Below are 18926 nucleotides of genomic sequence, written 5' to 3' on the forward strand. Positions count from 1 at the left end.
CCATTTTAGTCTGAACAATGGATTTGAAATCTCGAACGGCAGTGTATACGCTCCACCTTTTTTTCTGTGCAATTGTATTGCATGAACCCCCTGTCGGGTGTTTTTTCTTTTTGTACGATGATTTCGATTCCGAATCGAGCACAGAGAGTTTAATATATATACATTTTTCTATATATAAATAGTATATATATATATATAAATATTTGTATTATATTACGCGTATGAAAATTGGTTTCTAGTGTAGTTGTAATTTAATGAACGTTATTTAATTCTGTTTCCTCTCTCTCTCTCTATCTCTTTCTATCTTGTTTTCGCTCAGTATTCAGTAGTCTCTTTCCTTTTAAAACGACCATCCGTGAACCACCGCGTGTGTGCACGATATGTAAAAATGAATGAAACACGAAACAAGAGAACGAACGACGACGCGACACGATTCGTCGTATAGAATTTCTCGAACGTGTATTCCACTTGTTAGGAAATTGAACCCGATATCTCAGGTCTAAAAGACCTGTTCTTCCGCTCGCGAAGGAACCGTGAAACGATCAGACGTTCTCGACGGGTATATTTAGAATGGATTTTGCTTTTGCCAAGCATTTAAGTACACCTGAGATTCCTCTCTCTCCCATTAACCTGTGTACACGATCGCGATTCACCGTTACCGATCACGATCGAAACCGAGCGTTACACGCCGATTTATTTTGTAATACATAGAAAAGCCTGCAGCGGACTTGCATTGGCTTCTGCGATGTTATTTGTCTCTGCCTTGGGGCACAGAGGTCCGAAAATAAACGAACTTTTTATCGAAACTGCCAACTCTTTCATTCACCTTTGCCCCCCTTAAATTATTCGAAATTGTAGTCACACGTCATCGGGGACTTTGAAGTGTTTGAGGAAGGGAAAGTTGTAGAGGTGACGCGATTTCGATCTTTGTACCTACTGAATATTAGAGACGGACAAAATATTACGAACAAGAGATTGCAATTGGAATCTTTCGATCTCGATTTTGTCCATCTCAAACCAGCCAAGTTCAGACGATAGGGTTTTTTAAATTCGGTAATTTTGACGAATTGGTAATAGGCGGAAGCAGCATTCACACGTACAAAGGATAAGCGTGAGAGTCGGATTTTTGGTGAAAATACGGAATCGTATAAAAGCTGCTTTACCATTGATTCGGCAAAATTCCCAAAATTTACCAGAACCATATCTGTACTCAATTGACTGTCGTAGCGTCCGAATCCTTACAAACGAGTAGATTCACGGTAAGACACAATCTTTTCGTTCAACTCTTCTTTATTATCCCGAACAAAGACGTTTCCAACGTTCGAGAGAATCGGTCGACATTGTCCCCTAAAGAGTGTACTGTACATACATCGATTTTAGAGGGTTCGTAAAGTGCATTACGGTTACATTGACATAACGTAGGTACTCGCGAAAGTGAGACAATACCCCTCCCCCTACCCAGAAACTGTTGAAACGGAATACACGACGTCGGAAGATTGAAATCGTCGACAATTTTCTCGAAAAGATACTCGTAGAAAATAGGCTAAGAAGACGCGACACGTTTGTCCATTTTTTTTTTTTTTTAAATATTTCCGTTTCATTCCTCCCTTAGCAAACAAGAAGCAAGAATTCCATCGTTTCTGCTTATATCTCACCCAGACATCTTCGATAGTTAGTAAATACACCAAAGTCACGGATTTTGGTCTCGAACCCGCCGCTACCGTCCCAGTAGCCACGTTTAAGTACACTTTTAATCGATTACGTATATATATATATATGGTAGATATATGATCAATCACAAATTCGACTTTTTCCCGTACACCGAAGCGGATCCGTAAACTGTACATACAAAGATTCCCAAGGATCGACGTGATAGCCGAGAACGCGCGCGAAATTCTTACGTAACGCCAATATGGCGGCCTGCAAGAAGCTTCGCCTGCTCCCTTCATCTCGATCGTCATGGTTAACAAACGTAATATACATACCGAAGAAACCAAAAACATCTAAATCACATCCGAACAAATAAAAGTAAGAACCTCCGTAGTGTCAAAGTGTCCAGAATTACAGAAAAGCGATCATCGTGAATCGAACAATCGGGGCAATCATCTTCGCAAAACAAAAAAAAAAAAACAGATCATCCATAACAGTGTCAAAGGAACCGTGCTTCCTCTATTTCGAAATGGCCCAACCTCCCAAATACAGTATACATATTTCAAACGCGTCAAACTGTCACACGTCCCAGTGTTACCCATCAGAGTCCACCGTTTACGCGAAGTCTACGATAATAATCAGTCGGTGCAAGGACGATCCGTACACCGAACCCTGTGTGCAGCGTTTCGAAGCGATCAGAAGCTTCCTGCGTCTTTCTCTGTTTAGCGTACAGGAAAAACAGGCGTGAACAAAGCTTCAGAGATGTTCCTCCGTGTCTTCGTCTCGCTGGGATCAACGGATCGCTCTCAGATCTTCCAAATTTTCGTCAAAGCGTTCGGTTCGCGTCCCTGATTGTCGGCGATGGTGCCGTTCGCCGTGCCGCGACCCCCCCCCCCTTCCCAACCCGGAAGAACATCGACGAGACAGCGATGGCGCGCAAACGGAAACGCGTTTGTTTCGCACGAAATGCGTGGACGGGACGACAGTGTGTGTCGAAGACATCGCAGAACGACGCGATCACAGGCTAATGGCCCTTGTTATAGGTGTCCTTGTTCTGATAACCCTGCACGTAGCCAGACTGATCAGGCTGGTCCTTCCGGCCGGCGATCCCCTTCCCCTTGCCGGCCTCGTCGAAACGCTGCCTGTGAGAGCCGGTGTACTTGCTGACGTCCGTCAGTCTGTCCACGGTCGAGCCTGCCTTTCCAGCCTGAAAATCATTATTCATTTGGAATCTAAATTCCTCTTTGAATGGGACGTATTAACAGCATTTACGCTGGACGTTTAGAGTAGAGACTTAACCCTTAAGTGGGCGACCGAGTACCCATGTACCCTCACGAGAAAATTCGGCTTCCTCTAGGGGAAAAAGTTATGTAAGGAAAAAACCTCCTAACACTTGGCCTCGGGGTTAACGAAATTTATGTCAAATTAACATTCGGTTTAACATTTGTTTCAGTAGGTAGGAGGCCCTTATCCTTACGCCAATTTTTACTATAGCGGAAGCCGAGTTTGCTCGTGGCTGTACCCATTGCTATATTTCCTTTCGCGATTTTTTATGTTCTTCTGGAAAACAGCACTTGGTATGTTAAAGGAAGAAAAAAGTATGAAAATAACGTTATCTGTGTTTATCTAATCTGTCAGGATGTTTGGGGGTACTCCGATTGCTCAATAATCGTGAACATTTTGGTTGCCCACGCAAGGGTTAAGAGGGTATTCCCATTCGGAATTTTTTATAGTTTTTTTTTTAAATGTATAATACCTATTTGGCGACCAGCAACTACAGGCATATGAAATATTAAATTGGAGAACCTTCAGAAGATCGAGAAACTTCAAGAACGTACTTGAAGATTTTTTTTAACCGGTTCTTTGAATGTGTTCCGAGATAGTGTACTGATTAACGAGCAAAATTACGAGTCGTGGGCGATGTAAATCGTCGGTTTGAGATTTATCACTGTTAAATATGTCCATAAGGTGTGCTCCGTCGACATCGTAAATCGTCAACGTCGATAGCATGACAGACAAGGTCGTGACAGGTAATATATATATATGTGCTAGCATCGCCTAGATTAATTTATAAAATCGTGAGTAGAAGAGCTTATGGACGACATCGATTGACGTTTTGTAGAATGTCAACGATGTCGTGTGTGTCTTCTTTTAAGTCACTGACGGCAAATTTCCCGAGGCTTCATAAGAACTACCCACCGCTGAGGTAGCGGTCACGCCGGGTGGCCCGCAGTGCGCCATTTTCTTCTTCATTTCGGCCAGGTCGACCTTCTTGTTCTTAGCTAGCTCATCCAGGAACGCTTTGTACTGTTCTATTCCCAGCTTCGTGGATCTGTCGACGAAAACGCTAATAAAATATCTGATATCGTAAAAAATCCGTAACATTTTATCAGGTATGCCACTGAGTAATCTACAGTTTCGTTTTACAATAGATATTTAAGAACAATATCAAATGTTTCTGAAGCGTTACAGGCTTCTAATATCCAACACATTAATATTAAACTTGATTTAATATCTACATGTAGCTAATACTACAATTAGTAGTTTAAATTCAATGCACTTCCCGCCCTTTCTAATAAAGATGGCGGAGAGTATTCGAGAACAACCACAAATATTACTGATGAAGCTTCAATTGTTTAGTTTCCCCCATGAAACAAACATTAAATTTCTCAAAGCACTGCAATAACATTGTAAGCATCACTCTCAAAATATCAGACTTTTTAAATGTATCTCTATTAATTTTAAGAATACATACACCATTAAATTACTGTATATTCAATTCAGTCAGGCCTCAATTAGGGTATGCTACAACCATTTGGTCTCCACGAAAATAAAACCAAAACGACGAGCAGAATTTAAATATAGCAATCGAATATATTTACTTGTGCTTTTTGAAGTAAATTCCCGTATCCGTGGTGGTGATCTTCTTCCCATCGATCACCTTCGCCTGCTTCATCCATTTGTCGCTTTGACTCAGCGTGATCAGTTTCCCGTCGCTTTTCGGGTCACCGAATTTCGAGAACGCCTTGAAACTTGCCAGAAACGTGCCAGGCTGCGTGGCGCCCGGACTGCTTGGCGCCGAGCTTCCGGTGTCCTCCTCGATCTTCAGATTCGCGGTCTTGTTCGCGACCGCCTCCTCCGTAGACTCGCCAATAGCGCCGTTTTTCTCCGTCTTGGCCTCATTCTTTTCCTCGACGTGGTTGTTCTCGACCTTCTCGGTCTCCGTGTCGGTTTTCTCCGCTTGCATCCTTATCCCTACCAATTCCGAGGATCGAGAAATCAGCTGTCTCTCCCTTAACTTCGAAGTTCCCTTATAGGGTGGATGCACCAGTAAATGCACACGCACCAGTAAATGAATATTATATATAAAAACGTGTTAACTAATTTATTAAAATAGGAAAATGATTCAATATTGATTTTTTCCAATTTCTTGTTTCACGTGCGAACGCGCCATTGGTTAGAAATGTTCGTTTACTGGTGAAATTTGTATTTTTTCTTCTTAATTACATTGTCGAATTCTTCAAATGTAATTAATATATTTGTTAATGTGACGTATATTTATTAATATTACTGTCATGTAAAATTTGTCTTTAACAGTTACAAAATTTCTTAAGTGCTCGTTAACAAATAAGAATATAAAGAAAAGGAACTTGATTAACCGTGGAAATTCCAATTTCTATCATGAAATATTACTACTAGGCACTTGGCAAACAATTATGTAATTTCATTGACTGTTCAAATCTCTGCATTTTTTTTTTCACTATGTATAAATTGAATAAAATTGTGCCCAACTTATAGTTACAGGAATTTCCATTGAACTCGAATCTCTAGACGACTCGCCGACTGGTAACATTCTACTTTTTCCATGGAAGGGTTAAAGTTCAAACTCTCGTGTTTTAATAATCGGGGACGATTATTAACGCGTTAGGAAATCGGTACCGCCGCGCCGCACGGCACGGGACACCGTGTCATGGTCAAGTTTAATCGGCCGATTTTATTAAAATGTGAAACGTGTAAGTACACCGTTTACGCCCGTTAACGTTTGACACGTCGATGACGTATTGGGGTCAAGTAACGCGAGCTATCGATTTAACATAATTCCCGTAGGCGGTCCCTCCCGCGTGAAAGAAACGCCGACGGGTTTAATGAAATACGCCGAGGGGGTCGTCGATGTCTCCTGATCGCTTTGCAGTGTTATGCAAACTCCTCGATCTAAGCGTGTATGCCACCTAATTTCATTAATTAACCTTTAAAGTACACACCGTGTATCAACACCAACGTGACTTTCCTATAACTATAGTAAATCTTCGATTAACGCTCGAAACTCGGGACTGTTTTGGAGCAGTTATCGTAGACGTACACGATTTCTAAATTTCATGTTGTGCAATTTATGAACTGCATTTCGGGCCGAGCCTCCAGTTTGGATATCATTCATTTTTTTTGTTTGAGATATCAAGGTGACCTTGACTTTTTTCAAGGTCAATGCATCGTTTTTCTAACACCGTGCAAAGAGCGAATTCAACGACCTGTAGCATAATGGTACTAAATACAAGATAAATTTTGAAAAAACTCAAGGTCACCTTGATGTGTCAAACAAAAAATAAGATATAAAAAGTCAACTTGTATCCATCCGATGCGTTCCATAAAATAATTACATAATTAATTGAAACGTTTTTTGACAGTAGTTCTCATTAACTCTGTACATCAGTCTCATAATTTCAAAATAACGATTTCAGGGTCTGGGCGTTAAACGGTTAATGACACACCGCATTGAAAAATGCAAAGGTTCCCCTCTGGAAATGTTCACTGTGTGTACACAACGATTCGCTTTCTCCTACGTTAACATCGAACACCAGGACAATCTAATCGGTCCGATCGCGTGTTTTCTCGCTCGACCAAGGACAGAAAGACCGTTCCCGCCAGGTGAATACGATATCACACCTGGAAACAGCATCCGATCTGATTCCAGACCCACGCAAATTTTATTTCAAATGCAAATTGTTAAGAATTATTTTAAATGATCCGAAAATAAAATAACATATTATTTGAAATAATATTTCAAATAATGTTCGGATGTCGGATGCACCCTGGGACCGATTAGATCCGATCCACGGGAGAATATGCTCGTTCGTACCGATCTCGATGGCACAGGTGAGTCGAATTCAACGGCCACAGAATCGCGACTAGCCGCGGGGCGACTGTACGCGTCATTTCGTGACTATAAATAGAGATTACGGAGCACCCGCGTGTTAACGTAATTAACGGGGAACAGGAAGCGAGGGAACCCGATGAAGTAACAACGACGACGATCAGGTGTCGACGGCGCGAGTTGGAAGACGGCGTCGTACGCCTCGGTTTTAGGCAAAGATGGGACAAATTCGTTATCTAGGTAAACAGTTCCGAATAAAAGACGAAAATAGTTAATTAACGAATTGAAAATGAAAAATATACAATTCGCCATTTTTTATTGATTAAACGAGGAAATTCCGATTTTTGCAATGAAATGATATTTCTTCGTGAATGAATACATATTTGACAAACGATTATATGTTTAACCTATTCGTTCCCACTGTTGTCATATAGCTACGTATTCTAAATTACGACATAAAATATTAGTATCATGAATTTTTTCACATTTGCGAGTATATAATAGTTTCTTTTGGTCTTGTCTTGAATTCAAGTATTGAGCATTGTTACAAATAAAATAGAAGCTAACCTAACTAATTTCTTTCGAATATGTCAAGAGATTATTAATCAAAGGTAAGAAAAATCAGGGTTTATTATTACGACACTAATAAAAAGAATCAATATAACGAAGGGATAAATAGCAAAATTTGCAAATCCATTAAAATGAAAGTTACAGAACCTCAGCTAAATTTACCCACACATGCCAGAACATCGTATACATTATTCTTCAACAACGTTATTAACTCCGTCATATCGTCGTTATTACAAACTCACCCAAAATTAGAGGCTCGAGATCACCGTAGAAGGAACCGAAGGTAATTACGTCTAATGGGCACAATTTATGGAAGAACAATCGATGAGTCACCAACCGCCGCGCAATTTACGAAACGCTAACGACTCCGATTAGTTTCGAAACGAATCGCGTATATCGTCTTGCGCAGAAAGGGAAACAGGAAACTGCTGCTGCTGCTGGGTCGGTTCTGTGTGTATACAACTCGTCTGAAAAGCTGTTGAACGCGCGCCTCCTCTCCAGGAAGGAATCTGTGCCGCAAGGCGCATGTGTTTTATCGATCCCTTCGTGCTCAGGGGGGAGGGGGGGGGGGAGGGCGCACGCAGTCACCCCTCGCTCTCAATATATCTTTGGAACTGTGTGTTTCACCCTTGGCTGCAGCCGAAATGAGAGTCGCAGAGGGTCCATAACGGAGGCACTGTCGATCCGCCCGCCCCGTCATCGGACGAACGATTAAAATATTCCGTCGCCGCGATAAAAAATCGTCGAAACTTACTTCGAACAGGGAAAGATCAAAGCGAAAACATAACTAGGGTGGATGAACCAGTACACGAACACCGAATGAACATTCTATATAAAAACGAGTAAATTCAATTACATCGACTTCACAATTATTGACTTACACCACTAATCCTTCAAGGGCTCGAATATACAGGGTGTTCACGCTGTTACTAGCCACCGTTTTTCTAGCAAATAGTAAATGTTAGAAAAAAATTAACGTTTGTAACTTTCTTGAGTTTGCACTATTTTCTGTTTTCAGAAATGAAGCTATCAATTTCTTCGGGTGTCCCAAAATAGGTGCAAGTCCTTGGAAGGGATGATTCCCGGGGTGATTTGAAACAACTATTTCCTTAGCGAAAAAGTTCTCCGAGGCTCTGTTAACGAGATATTACCGAAAAACCCGGACCAATCAGAGCGTAGCGACGTTACCGCAGGAGATCAGCCGGCAGACTCGTGCTCTGATTGGTCCAGGTTTTTCGTTAATATCTCACTAACAAAGCCTCGGAGAATTTTTTCGCTAAGGGAAAAGTTGTTTCAAATCACCCATAGGGATCATCCCTTTCAAGAATTTACAATTATAACGAGACACCCTGTATAGTTTTTTAAATCATATGAAAACGCGTGTCAAGAATTCATTCGTATACGAAACAATCACCTTCAAGGTCCGAAATGAAAAAGAAACATTTCGAATATTTCGTATTAATATTCCAAACAAAGTTCCAACCCCTGATTTCATGCTTCCATGATTCTATCGCGAGGTGTTCGCGACCTGTTTGCCCGCTGTGGGTGAATGCAATGGGGAGATTGGAGAAGGCCTGGCCAAACATATTCGCGTGTGACCGCATCGTTATATTTGATAACAAGCCGGGACACGCGAGGCGTCTGTTGGGGACAACGTCTCGTTCCTTCTTATCTCCAGCCAGCGAAACGTACTGGCGACCTACCAGCGTGGTTCTATTCGCGGCTGATGGTGTGAGGGGGGGGGAGGTACCCTCGTTATCGGCCGTTCTTTGTCCAGTTTTATTGGGATATTACGTAAACCAGCGTCACGATGTTACATAGTTCAAAATAGACGAGTCTTCCGTCACCGTGAACGCAAAAACGGAGCTTCGCGGATGAATGAGACCGCGCCGTGTGAATGCTAAGAATGAGGGGCAGGTATGATGACCCTCACTTTCGTTAATCCTCCTGGAGCCCGTTATACAGAATAATAGAAAAAAAAAGGTTTCATAACTTCTAAGGTAGATCGTACACTGTGTACTTGCCAAATGATGAAAAAAGGTCCTAATAGACATGGAGGGCGAAAGATTAATATTTTCAAAGTTGTAATACATTTTTGTGTTTCGTTTAAAACTGCTGAGTTCCACGCTGTGGGAGCTAGTGTACCGTATTGGAAAGAATGAAGGAAATTGTCAGAAATGTTAATGAAAAATCGTAACAAAATCTTCTGTCACCAGAAAATGAAACAGTGATAAGGTAATCCATTGTTTCCATACGGTGCGATAACTCCCGAAGTGAGAAAGTCGGTGGTTTAACCGAAACGAAAAATTTTGAGTATTTTGTTCGAAGATTTGGAATATTCCGTTCAGATATGGCACTAAATCTCCGATGAAATGTATTATCATATTATTAGTGTCTAAACAATACCTGCACCAATAATTTAAACCACTATTCAGTGTCAAGGAACAACCATGGAGAACTGACGATTTCAAACAATAAAAGAATTAAGGGAAATCCAAAATAAAGAATATTCGTTAAGAGCAGCCATTTAGATTCACTTTAACCACTGAAATTACACTGAACTTTCGTTTCGTACACAATAAACCATAAGTATTCCTATTTCCCAATTAATAAACGTCAACCCTGACCCCCAGAGTGTTCGTTTTACCCATAAACTACGTGACACTCTGCAATTAAGTTTCCTTCCCCCATTTAAGTAATGCAAATATAATGACAAGATATTCCATCCAGTTAATTGTCAACTAACAATGATTGTACACATTACAAGAGTATTAAATCAGAAAACTATGACAACGTTTTGTTCACCTTTCAATTCACAGATTCTCCAGACGGTAAACCCTTAGAACAGGCGCGATCCCCACGCGGTCACGTATCGATTTCCAGAGAGTTTGTCGCACTAAACCACGAGATCTTGAATGGACGTTAACAGACACGTTCGACACCGAGGTACCAGCTCGGATGAGACTGAGAGCGAGACTGAGACTGAGCTTCCGTCGCTACCACCACCCGCCATCATCCCCTCCCTCCGCTGGCGACACCTTCGACTATGTCCCAGCTGCACCACCACCTACTTTCTTCGCCTACGTAGGCAAAATCATTATTTCTTTCGCCTCGTTCCATCGTTTTCAACTTAAAAAAAATATCGTAACACTTAAAAAAACTTCGTTTTTTTTTATGTATTTTCTGAAAGTTGAACTCTTCGAAAATACTATCGGAAAATTACATATCAATATTCGAAGAATTTACAAAGATACCAATGCATTTGGATTACAGAAATAATTTCAATGAATAGTTTCACAGAATTCTTAAAACATGATTACCTTCCGTTGCACGTACGGATTTTGTGATCGAAGGTAAATTTTTCGTAATACACACTCGAAAAAATGTCCATTTCTTTTTGTGGATTTTCGAAACTTTGTTTTATAAAGCGCGCCATTTTTACAAAAATAATGTCGATTAAACCTCTGTAGATGTAATGGAAACTAATTTTATATAGTTTATGAAAAATTTTTTACACTTAATTTTTGGGAATTGTTGTTCCAAAGTTACACACCACGCTCAAATGGAAGAAAAACGTGTCTTATAACAAGAGATGGGCCGATTTCTTCCTGTTTCGCGTGATTAATAGTATAGATAATTGACCATCGAACCCTTTTTGGCTATAATAGAGGATTTAAATGTTAACGACTGCATCGATGACAACCGGAAACATTGCGGCGCGAAGGCAAATCCGTGTGAAAGTAGTTATCGACTTCCGGAAATCATCCTTGACCCGGTTTCCAAGACGATCGAAAGGGTCTGGGGTAGTGCTCTCCGCGAGCAAGTAGTATGACTCAACGGTGAGTCATACGAGTGGCTATATCCATACCCACCTGTATCCACCCCATTTAACTCGAAGGAGTTCGGACTTACACATCAAAGTTCGATCGTGGAATAATGGTGATAAGTAGATGGTTTAGCCTAGTTTGGGATTGTCAACACGTAAATTCATCGTGAGAACGGTGAATCAATTTAAAATAGCATTTGATGTAAGTACTCTATAATATACTCTATAATATCTGTTTTCCATGCGTACGGGAATGCTATAAATGCATAAACATCCACAGTCTAGTAAATAACTAAGGTTGCGTTGGCAATTAAGCTCGAAGGGTCCTACCGTGTTTAGTTAATTGTAATAATGGGGTATCGAATGGTATACTAGAATTATTAACTATCATTATCACGGGATTTAAGTGTCCCTATTTATAAACGTTGACACAACTGATAAGAGGAAAAGTGCAATCAAGCCGACGTGTCTCTTTCTCTCTATTGCATTCAGTAATTGATTACGCGAGCGCGCTGCAATTAGTGAGGCACACGAGAGAATCTTTAAATAAATGTGACAGTCGCGGTGCATAACGTAACGAGGAGCCTTTTGTTAAATGAAATTCACGACGAGCCGTGTCCCCAATCGACAAGTCGTTCCGACGTGGAGAGAAAGACTTGTTGCACACGATGCATATAAACGACAGACGAGCTTGTTGCTCGACAGTGCAACTCGACTAGTACTTTGAACGTTTTAGAAAATTATTCGAGATAAAGACGTATGGAACTACTGAAAATTACTTTAGATTCCTTTTCCTTATTCTGTAAATTTTTTGATTGGAATATGAATGTTGCTGGAAGTATGAACATTTTAACAGGACAATGATATAAATGGAACTTTAAAACTTTTTTAAGTGTTACAGTGATATTTCGTTATATGTTCCATAATGTCAATAGTATTGATTTCCTTGCAACATCCATAATTATTACAAATGTCAATATAACGAAATATCTATTATGCGATGTTTGTGGTGTAATAAAAATCTGTGTTTCGATTAGGTTTTTGATACGAATTACTCACTTACATGTAATAATATAGAATAAAAATATACTATTAGTCCCATATTTGAAAATATGCATGCGTTCGTTGTCACAGTTAAACTGTTGTAATAACAATGGAATAATAAAATAATTTACTCAAATGTACATAATAATACATATACATATCCATAAAAACAATATTAAACGCAATAACTTTTTTGTACGCGAAGAAAAACTAATATAGATCCGTCGGGATTAGAACCCACTCGTGATTCGACCAGAGCGTGGGGTCACGGAGGCCCCGGTGGAGGCGCCATTGATCACGTGGGGTGAGAGCGTGGGGTCACGGAGCCCCCGGTGGACGCGCTATAGACTCTGCACGGAGGCCCCGGTGGAGGCGCCACTGATCACGTGGGGTGAGAGCAGGGGGTCACGGAGCCCCCGGTGGAGGCGCTATAGACCCTGCACGGAGGCCCCGGTGGAGGCGCCATTGATCACGTGGGTGAGAGCGTGGGGTCACGGAGGCCCCGGTGAAGGCGCCATTGATCACGTGGGGTGAGAGCGTGGGGTCACGGAGCCCCCGGTGGACGCGCTATCGACACTGCATGGCGGCCCCGATGGAGGCGTCATTGATCACGTGGGGTGAGAGCGTGGGGTCACGGAGCCCCCGGAGCATGCTGAAGAGACCCCGTGTGAATTTCAACGATTTATAAATAAAAGTATACACGGCTGAACTCAACGATAAATTTATCACAGTGATCGCCGACTCACGATCACGGTCGTGATTTAACTTCGTTCACAACCGTGATTGCGATTTTTCTATCTTGGGTGAATTTGCTCACTGCGATCGTAAGTCCTTGATCTTTAAACAGAAAAACGTATTCAATATGATTTTACGATGAATTATATTACTGTGTTTGTAAAAATCAGTAGAAAAAACAAGAAATTCTAAAAAATGATTTGCTAGGTAACATGTAGATTATAATTTGTAATCATTAATTTATTCATTATTCTTCATTGTTTCTACTTATTCCTTCACTTTATACGATATAACCCTAATTTTTGTTCTGATGTCGTTAATGTGAAATATACAAATTATGTATCGCATGTAAAGAACTGTTAGGTTTCTTCACCAATAAGAAACGATCACGGGAAATCACGAATCACTGTGAAAAATCATCGTGATTGGGAACGAACGTGATCGAATCACGAGTCATTCACAAGTAGCAGATCACGCCATCTCTAGTGTCAGCTGAATTCTCGTTCTATGTTTTCAGAAGACGCAATAGATGCAATCATGTTTGTAGCAACGGGTCGAAACAGCAACCAATAATGACAGCTGTAGTCACCTCGATTTTAGGTTATTTTCTCTGATTTCAATCTCATTTTTCACGAATGCCGCCTAATATTGTCATTCGAAATTTGTCTCAAGTCAGCGGACTTTTCCAACATTGATGACTCCCACTGGGATATATTACGCTATAAAATAGGATCAAGCTGATCCAAAACAAGTCGCATTTACATTTTCTGAGATGAACGATGAAAAGTCTGAATCGTCCTGTCAGGATGAAGTCCTGTCAGCAAATTTCGATCAGACCGATTTTAGCGTTAACCCAGATGTTTCACTGTGGAAAGGTACGAGTCAAACACTATTTAGTAATTACACATATTTATAGTTGGTAGATCACATATAGTGAACTTATAAAATTAGTTTTCTGAGGCTAATACCTTGTAATGTAGTGATGGATAAATAAATCTCAAATTGAGCATTGACAGGGCTCAGGCCCTTACATGACATTCCATTTTAGGAACATCGATTCTTATGATGAAGCTAATGGAAATGAATTAGAGTTGTAGAAGAATACCTTCGTGGTCACCCAAAACAATTTATAAGTTTACTATAACTTATCCAGTAACTATAACAGAAATTCATTAAGGTAGTTACCAAGGCATTAATATAAGTTGAATTCTATTTATTTTTCTATTCCTTTTTTTAGGCAATGATTCCATGAATCAGCAAGATACGGTAATACACGAGGATAAGAAACCAATTGAGGAGCAACTCACACAATTCGAAACAATATCAGTATTATTAAACAACAATGATCAGAAAGAGTCTCCGTCTTTGATAGAAGATAACAGTATTAACTCAACTATTAAAAATTCTGCTTCCTTAAGTAATTTATCAGAGAATAAGTTTTTACAATGTGAAGCATTAATCAATGACACAGACCTTCCAGATGAAAAGTCTCTTCAAAAATCAGCTTCCTACAATGACATTGCATTATCTAATTCATTTTCATGTTTATCTTCAGATGTAGTCTCTAATAATGCTCCAAAATCTATGATATCAGCTGATTTTAAGGAACAAAAGTCAGCATCCAATGACGAAGAAGAAACACTTTTCAGTACTAAGCTACAAATAGACACTGATCAAACAATATCTTCAAAAGAAAATATTATTCAAAATTCTGTTGTAAATGAAAAATTAACTGACAGTAGTAATCATCGGACAGAAACTTTGAAAAATGTAGAGTATGAAAAAATCTATAACAAAGAGGAACAAAGATCTATTCAATCATCATAGTTCGGCCGACTCTTGTTGATGATAGCAAGTTGGTTAAAATTTCACTGCCAACGAATCCAATTAACATAATGCAATCGAATGCTCAGTTCTTGAATAAGAGTCGTAACTTTTTGAACTTTATTACAGAGAAGTCAACCAATATAATGGAGAAAGCACTATTACCACAGCATTTATCTGTGAAGTACAATTCGATGATGAAGTCTATAGATAATAGTTATAACGACAAGAAGTATATAGAAGAATCTTGTAGTACAAAATCTCCTCCAACAGAAACAACAAATGCTGGCGAATCGTGTGCAATAGAAAAAACAACGGATATATCGTATTCATTAAAAAGTCAACTGGATACAGAGAGTGTCAGAAAAGAATGTACAATGAATTGTGAAAGTAAAAAGACTTTGATAACAAGTCAAAATGAAAATACATGTGTTAACACAGAAACAAGTGATAAGAATTATGATAATCCTTCCGACTCTTGCCTGAGCAATTCAAAACAAATAGAACCATATTCTGTTAATGATAAAAGTAATACAGCAAATGAAATTGCTACCTGTATGAAAGCAAATGGGAATTGCGACGAATATATTAATTCCAGAGTATCTGACTATCAGGGCAATAGTATCGACTCCGAAAGTTCCAAGCAGAGTTTGTTGAAACATCCAGCATATCTTACTTTGCTAAAAGATTATGCAGATTTCAAAACGAAGTGTATAAAATTGCAAGAGAAGGTTGAATATTTGGAAGAAAAGAATCGGACGTTAGAAACAGAAAGTAATGGAGAGATCCATGCTTTACAAGTTGAAACTTTGAAGAAGACAATAAATAGATTAACACTTGAACTGCATGCATCATCAGCGGCACAGGAGACGCTTAAAAAAGAATATAGTGGTGCTAATAAAGAAAGAGAAAGTATGGTGATGAAGTATGTAGTTAGTGAAAAGCAACTGATTGATACACAAAGGTATACCAATTTTTTGTGTGTGTCTTATGCATTTTTTTATTTTCGAATTCAATACAAATATTCCGATTTTTTGTTTCTGATGATTTATATGTATACATATATATAGCATATATGTTTTATTTTTTATTGCATTATAACTAGGGCGAGAGAGTGTGCAGAACGCAAAGCAAAAGAGAGCACAAAACAACAGGAGTTGCTTCAAAACAAGTTACGAGAAATTCAAGGCGAACGAACAAGAATATGTAATATCTTAGATGGAAAATGTCGTGAAGTGACTGATCTCCAGAAAGAAGTTGAGAAATTAAAAGAAGATGTAAACATGAGGGACATAAAATTGAAATGGACTCAGAACAGACTTAAGTTAGAGATGGATACGCAAAAGGAAACTCAGCAGAAGTTAGACAAGGCCACGGTAATAATACCTGCAAATGGTAGGAGCCTGTTGTTACATAACAATTTCAGTCACTAATTTACCTTCTTTTCAGACCAGAATAAATGAAATGAAGGAGGAATGTGAACTAGTCCGTAAAGAGGCGCAAGAATCAATGCGTAACTTCCAACGATCAGAAGAAAACAAAGCTGTCACACTGGATCAACAATTGAAAGAACAACAAGCACGTCTAATATTAGAAAGGCATGTTACGGAAGATAAAGAAATGTTGATACTTCAATTGCAGAAAGAGGTGGAGACGTTGAATCACAGACAACAAGTTTTGATTGAAGAAAATAATACACTCAGTTTAAAGATACAGAATGCTGAGAAAAACCGTTTGAATTACGAGAGCAATTTGAGTAATTTGAAGATCATATCGGATCAACGTCAAAAGGAAATTGTAGAACTGCGTAGTAAGGTGTCCGAGTTCGAAACATTGAAAATTCAACTACAACAGTGAGTTATCACAATTATGAAATCATAATTCCGTTTTATACTACTAATTCCTTTTTTATTTTTCATTCAGTAAAGACCAGTGCCTGCAGTCGATGGAAGCGGAAACCAAGCAGTTGCGATCGGCCAACGAGGAATTACAAGCAGACATGTATGCGTGTCGTCAGAAAGAAGCTGAAATGTTAGATTTTACACAAAAATTAACGGATAAAAATGTGCGTCTTCAGTCTGAATTCACAGCCATCGAAGCCAAGGTGAAACAATTGGAAGAGGAACATGGGCCATTGCATGAACAAATCAGACGTTTGATAGCAAAAGTTCACATTCTTGAGGAGAGTCTTGCAAAGGAACAGAAAACAAGAAACGAAGACTGTGAGATTTTAGCTAGGCATCTCGCCGAACAAACTCAACTTGCGCAAAATTTTGCTCAGAAATTAGAGGATAGCCAAGGGGAGAATGCTGTGTTGAAGAGAAAACAGCAAATAAGTACGAAGGAAATGACAAGGGAGCTGCAACAATGTAGGAAGAAACTCGAAGCTTTTGAATCGTCTATGCCTTACAATTCACTGGGGGCTGCGTCCAGGGCTGGATCGAACATTTCACTGAACACAGGTGAGGTTCTTCGTGTATAATAATTGAAATTACAACTTTTTATTGGCGCACATCTCTTCGCTATTTTTTTATTTATATTCTTATTATTCTAGGAGAAACATTAAATGGTGCCTTATCTGATAACAGTATGAATGGTGACCAACATGTTCAAATTATGGAACCTAGTAGACAAACGTTAATAGACCGTATTATAAAACTACAAGAAGATAGTGCTAAAAAGGCTGAGAAATTAGATTTTTTCGAGGAACATTGTCGAACTCTGGTAGAGGAACTACAGAAGAAGACGAAAATCATCCAAACATATATTTTACATGAAAATTCTGGTGCCATGGGTAGCAATGAGCGAGATAAATATAAGGTGAGTATTCATTATATTTTGTACAATATGTCAGAGAACATTATATCTTCGGAATAAAAAAGGTAATAATTCCACTAACATTTTGCTTCACACACACACACACAAGCATATCAAAAGTAGGAGAAATGCAGTAAGTGTACTGATAAAGATTAATATACTAAGTTATGATGGAATAATTTATTTTATACGACATTTTTATATTGACTAATTATTACGATTTAAGAATTTTTTTTTAAATCATAGGCCGAACTAGCGAGGCATGGAGGAATAATGGCCTCCGTTTACAACCAACGAGTTTCAGATGAAAATATGACTCTGGAGTTATCATTAGAGATTAATCAAAAATTGCAAGCAGTTCTCGAGGATGCATTATTTAAAAATATTACTTTAAAGGCAAGGATGAAGATTAATTGATGTCATAAGTCTAGTCCTGATTAATACTTTATTTTTAGGATAATATTGATACCCTCGGTGACGAAATAGCAAGGCTAACAATGCAGAACCAACAAAGGAAAATTAAAAACTAAAGGTATACTTGACCGATGACACACTTGTACTTACTGTGTAAAAATAATGGAGTAACACGTGTACACATTAAAATACGAAGACAGGCATATTATTATCTAAGAAAATTTGTGGTACGCGAATATTATCAATTTTAACGTCGTATATTGAATATACAAAAGAATTACATTTTCATTCTTTTAAAGATAAGTATCAAATATTTACCTCAAAAGAGATAACACTTCATAGTAACTTAAGTAATAACGTATTTTTTTAAGTTAGAAGTGTCTAGGTATAACATACTCCTGGTTATCTCTCTTTTGCTTATCGATGCACGAGCTTATGTTTAATATATAGTAATTTGTGTTGTTATGTATTATTTTGTGGAAAAGTTCTTTTAGTACGAATAGTAAGTTTTTTATATATTCTTTTACATTGTTTATTTAGGTTTAATGATTATTCTTTTATCAGAACATAAAACATATTATATAAAAACTGTATTTCATTATACAGACAAACCACATCTATTATATCTAGTCAAAAAGATGAGTTATTTGTTGAATTTATTGTTCCGTTGAAAAGTTATACACAAACTACAAATTATGTCTTACAGACATTGGAATCTGTTTACTTAATCTGACAAACATACAGTTTCAAAGGCACATTCCAGTCGTTGCATTAACACCGTTTAATCCGTGACAAAAATTTCTTGGAATAGGATTCTGTTGATATTGCGTCAATCTCATGTATATACAACGCCCGCATATTAATGCATGAGTACCAAAAAGCAAAATGTACCATCTA

At 38.7% G+C, this 18926-nt stretch overlaps 2 protein-coding genes across 3 annotated transcripts; one reads left to right on the forward strand and one right to left on the reverse strand.

Annotated features, from left to right (window-relative positions):
• Positions 1-1282: 1282 nt before the first annotated feature.
• On the reverse strand, positions 1283-10323 carry LOC107191159 (TPPP family protein CG45057). 2 transcript variants are annotated; one of them, XM_015580126.1, is made up of 4 exons: positions 10175-10323; positions 4533-4905; positions 3850-3982; positions 1283-2857 (listed from the first exon to the last, which is right to left on the reverse strand). In XM_015580126.1, exons 2-4 carry the CDS (start codon positions 4895-4897, stop codon positions 2675-2677), a joined length of 681 nt encoding a protein of 226 aa, XP_015435612.1. In that variant the 5' UTR covers positions 4898-4905; positions 10175-10323; the 3' UTR covers positions 1283-2674. The 2 variants fall into 2 exon arrangements, with proteins under 2 accessions (XP_015435612.1, XP_015435613.1); XM_015580127.1 differs by lacking the exon at positions 10175-10323 and adding an exon at positions 7612-7782.
• LOC107191150 (coiled-coil domain-containing protein 186) lies at positions 6724-18225 on the forward strand. The gene is given in 11 exon segments (XM_015580115.1): positions 6724-6801; positions 13705-13849; positions 14212-14775; positions 14778-15762; positions 15904-16174; positions 16248-16651; positions 16722-17260; positions 17353-17618; positions 17725-17748; positions 17862-18011; positions 18071-18225. Coding segments are annotated over 11 exon segments (3501 nt in total). The 3' UTR covers positions 18146-18225.
• Positions 18226-18926: the final 701 nt, after the last annotated feature.

The sequence above is a fragment of the Dufourea novaeangliae genome, unplaced genomic scaffold, assembly GCF_001272555.1.
Source record: "Dufourea novaeangliae isolate 0120121106 unplaced genomic scaffold, ASM127255v1 scaffold241, whole genome shotgun sequence".
Classification (NCBI taxonomy): Eukaryota; Metazoa; Arthropoda; class Insecta; order Hymenoptera; family Halictidae; genus Dufourea; species Dufourea novaeangliae.